Below are 3995 nucleotides of genomic sequence, written 5' to 3' on the forward strand. Positions count from 1 at the left end.
AAAATAACAGCCTAATAGAAATACAAAAAAAAATTAATCCTAAATAAATTCTTATGTTCCTTACAAATCTAATTGTCTAGACAGTAAGCACAAAAAACAAAAATAAAATGCCATCTATTATAAATAATTATACAATAAAGTAGATTTATGCATAATTGATTATTTGAATGTCATTATTTACAATTAGCCCTACTGAATTAATACGAGCTATTTTATATTTGTAACTTTATATAATAAGTTAAATATTAAATATATATAGATAATATATTTTATGTAGATGATTCGGTTTTAGGAGGTGGCATATTAGGCTTATAAATATGATGATAGCCCAGTAACATTTTCATAAGATATTCTAGTTGTCCCAGTTGAGGCTGAAATAGAATTTTTTTGTATTATTATTAGAGAAACGGTATAGATTGATTTGCATATGTGAGACAATTGATTTTTTATCGTAATCCTTTATACGACTTATACTTACATATGGCTTATCATTCATTTCTCTACGATGACATTGGCTACCATATATTATTGTATTTTCAGGGACAACCTCTTCGTCTCTTAAAGAACAACTTGCTCCAATTACGCATCCGTTTGTTAATTCTACTTGCTTACTTACATAGGCTAATACAATATTATTTGATTATTCCAGCAAAATTATATAAATATGTAAGATTGACTGAATATATGAGAATTCTTAGAATCTTACCTTTACATTCTAAAACATTATTATCACCAACTTTAGATGCTTCGCATGTGCTATCTACTTCAAATACATTGTAGTTTCCAATAATTTGAACAGGTGTACCAGTATCATCCGGTGATATCCTAAATTGACAAAAAAATAGATTTATATTTAGATTCGGTAGGAGCACATTTTACAGAATACTCTACCTGTTAATTATAGTTGACATTTCTTCAATTATATTGCCTTCTCCTATGATTATTGGGCCTGCTTCAGCTATAATACTTGCCCGTGGATGGACGACAGTATGTGAACCGATTGTTATATCTCCTTTTAATATTGCCTCTTCACATACTAATGCACCACTTCCAATTTTTATACTATACATTGAATTAAGAATACATAAATTATTTAATTTATTTTTTTTATTTATTTTATTAATAATTATATAAACGTCACAATGGCCTAATACAACATAACCTATTATATTTCAATCGATTCTTATTTAATGCGACTGTATTACTTTCATTCAACATGATACATTTATTCTGCTTAAAAATAATATCAACTAATTGAAAAAACGTATAAAGTCATTCTTACTTGAAGCGTCGACTAGAAGGAGACATTAAATCTGACATTTTTAAGCTAGTTTATCCAGGGCATTCGAACAGTTTAACGAAAAAATTCTTTTATCAATATTATAACAAAAAGATGCCGCCATTAAAAGTATTTAGCGGGAAATACAAAAAGAAACTCTTATTCCGAATGAAGTACATATGGATTTTAACATATAATAATTTGAGCATTCGATCAATCTGATTTAAATTGAATTCTCTTAATCTGAATTTTTATATAATATTTTCTCTCTCTCTCTCTCTCTCTCTCTCAACTCAATTAATCTCATTACAAAAAGATCTACGAGTGTTTTTCTTTCCTTTTTTTTCTTTTAATTTTATCTGTATAATAATTAATAATTTGTATTGGCAAAGTATAATAAAGTACTGTAGACTAGTGAGAATATTAAATCGATATGATTTCATAATAATAGCTAAATAACAATTAGTAAAGTAAAAAGAAATTATTTATTAATTGGATAATTTTAACAAACTGCAACGTGGTTGGAATTTTTTTCGTGACTTGTGTTTAAGTTACTGAGATAAGCTCGATTCTTTATCAGAAATAGTATAAAATATTATCTGATAGCCATTGTAATCACTATTGCTTTAAATAAGTTTCTGTACATATTACTTTTGCATTTGCATTATTGGTCATTATTTTGCCTTTTGAATTATTTTATCAAAACACATTTTTGTACTGAATTAATTTCTCGACTACGTAATATCAAATTAAAAAAATTATTTTTAATTTAAGTAATCTTGCATATTATATATATATATATATATATATATATATATATATATATATATATGTATGTATGTATAAAAGTATTAATTTGAAAAAGCAAAGAAATAAAAAGGTCTTTGTTTTAATCGAATTAAGCAAGCCTTCCCGATTTCATACTCGAATGGATAAAGACCAGAGAAATTAATCGTATCAGGTGTTCATCGATAAATTATGAGATAGCACTTTGTGACTAGGAAATTTTTTAAATATAACCGTTTAGAAAAAAAATATATCAAAGAAAATGTCTGCATTACAAACACATACAACATATACAATTAATCGTATAATTGTTAAAGAATTCAGACTCTACTCTTTTCTAAAGAAACGCTACGTGTTGCGAAAGAGGTAATTGATAAAAAATATTAATAACAATCACTCCAGTTGATAAAGATAGAGAAAGCATGAGTCACTCGAAAAGTCTCGGGACAATATAAATTGAGTTTGAGGGATTCGCTTGCTTTCCAAACTTAACTGAAAAGCCGCAAGGTTATACGCAATTCATTGAAGTTTCACTCCACAGTCATCGAATGCGTATATGCCCGTTGGCTTGTACTTACCAATATTTTTTCGCATATATTTGCACTACAATACCAAGTAACTCGGCTTCATTTAACGAGTCCTTATGAAATACTTGTCGCGTATCTCTTGGTTGTGCGTTAACGATGCACAGACTGTCGTCATTTTCCAATAGTCACAGGCGCAAATTGCTTCTCGTAATAGACAAAAGTATGATGATTTTTTGATTTATTTCTCTCTTTTCACACAAGTAATGTACTTACGAAAAAAATTTTGTCTGTACATAAAAGAAATACTTTTGTTCCCTTAGCCATATGTAGCTATTAATCGATGCATCACAATAACAAAATACTTTTTTTATTTCTTTTATTCCTTTATTGATAACGTCATTGTTAAATAAGTTATAATAAAAATAATGAATTAGATGTTTATGCTAATCATAAACGTTTAATTTTGAAATATTTTTTTGGCGCATGTGTTCGTGTGTTCGTGTGTTCGCGCGTGTGTGTGTGTGTTCGTGTTCCTTTTTAACAAAAACTGAATACCGTTTGGCTTGGCTTTAATTCTTTCAAGTCAGTCAATCTTAATGACGAATATTAAACTGATTAATTTATGTATTTAGAAATCTGTTTCTAACAACAATATCTTACAAAGAGGATTTCTACTTTAAAGTAGAGTTAAAGAAGAATTTTTTCAAGATAAATGACAAATGAAAAATGACATATGAATATATATATATATTTTTATATTTAGAGATATCATTTACTAAATTCTTACTAATTATGCAATTATAAAATAATAAACTACAAAGCAATAAAGACATTAAATAATGTTTGGCTTTTAAAATAGGAATTTTATCCCGATTCTTATGTATAAATTATCAATAGAACGATGTAATGAAAACAATATTTAAATATAATTTTCTCTACTGTTTTTTCTTTGCAAGCAGGTACAAATTTTTATCATCTCCTTACATATAAATGAAATTACGGTTAGTAAAAATGTAGAGCAAGTAAACAAATGGTAGAGATAAATGTTCAATGTAATGAAAGACATCTACGTTTGAACTTTAGAATGACGACAGTTAGCGATCTTTTTCGAAGTATCAGGGCGAAGATAAAAGAAACGATTATTTTGAGATAAAAGCAACCGTTTCTTTGATACTAGGAAATTCCTTTTTCATAATTTATTTCACAATCTCGTGTAAATAGAAAGAAAATAACATTATTATCGTGATGTTATTTCACGGGATTAAGAAGAAGTGTTGTTGAGCAGGCAATATTTCATTTTTCGCTAAATACAAATGGTACAGCCAATATAGATAATGAAATATGAGAATATTCTAACAACTTGCAAAAAAAAAAAAAAAAAAAAAAATAAAAAAAAAAAAAAA

At 27.1% G+C, this 3995-nt stretch overlaps 1 protein-coding gene across 2 annotated transcripts in view; it reads right to left on the reverse strand.

The window, feature by feature from the left end:
* Nucleotides 1–227: 227 nt before the first annotated feature.
* The window catches only part of DCTN6-p27 (dynactin subunit 6), a 15926-nt gene continuing 12158 nt past the window's right edge, over nt 228–3995 (reverse strand). Inside the window, exons 1-5 of one of the 2 annotated variants that reach the window (XM_011496297.1) lie at nt 1283–1381; nt 892–1062; nt 707–825; nt 479–621; nt 231–371 (exon numbers count right to left, since the gene is read on the reverse strand). In XM_011496297.1, the coding sequence (XP_011494599.1) occupies nt 270–371; nt 479–621; nt 707–825; nt 892–1062; nt 1283–1320 (573 nt within the window). In that variant the 5' untranslated portion in view covers nt 1321–1381 and the 3' untranslated portion in view covers nt 231–269. Of the gene's footprint in view, nt 372–478; nt 622–706; nt 826–891; nt 1063–1282; nt 1382–3995 lie in introns of those variants that run through there. The other variant, XM_011496289.1, reaches the window with a different exon arrangement.

Source organism: Ceratosolen solmsi, unplaced genomic scaffold, assembly GCF_000503995.2.
Source record: "Ceratosolen solmsi marchali unplaced genomic scaffold, CerSol_1.0 scaffold10, whole genome shotgun sequence".
Taxonomy (NCBI): Eukaryota; Metazoa; Arthropoda; class Insecta; order Hymenoptera; family Agaonidae; genus Ceratosolen; species Ceratosolen solmsi.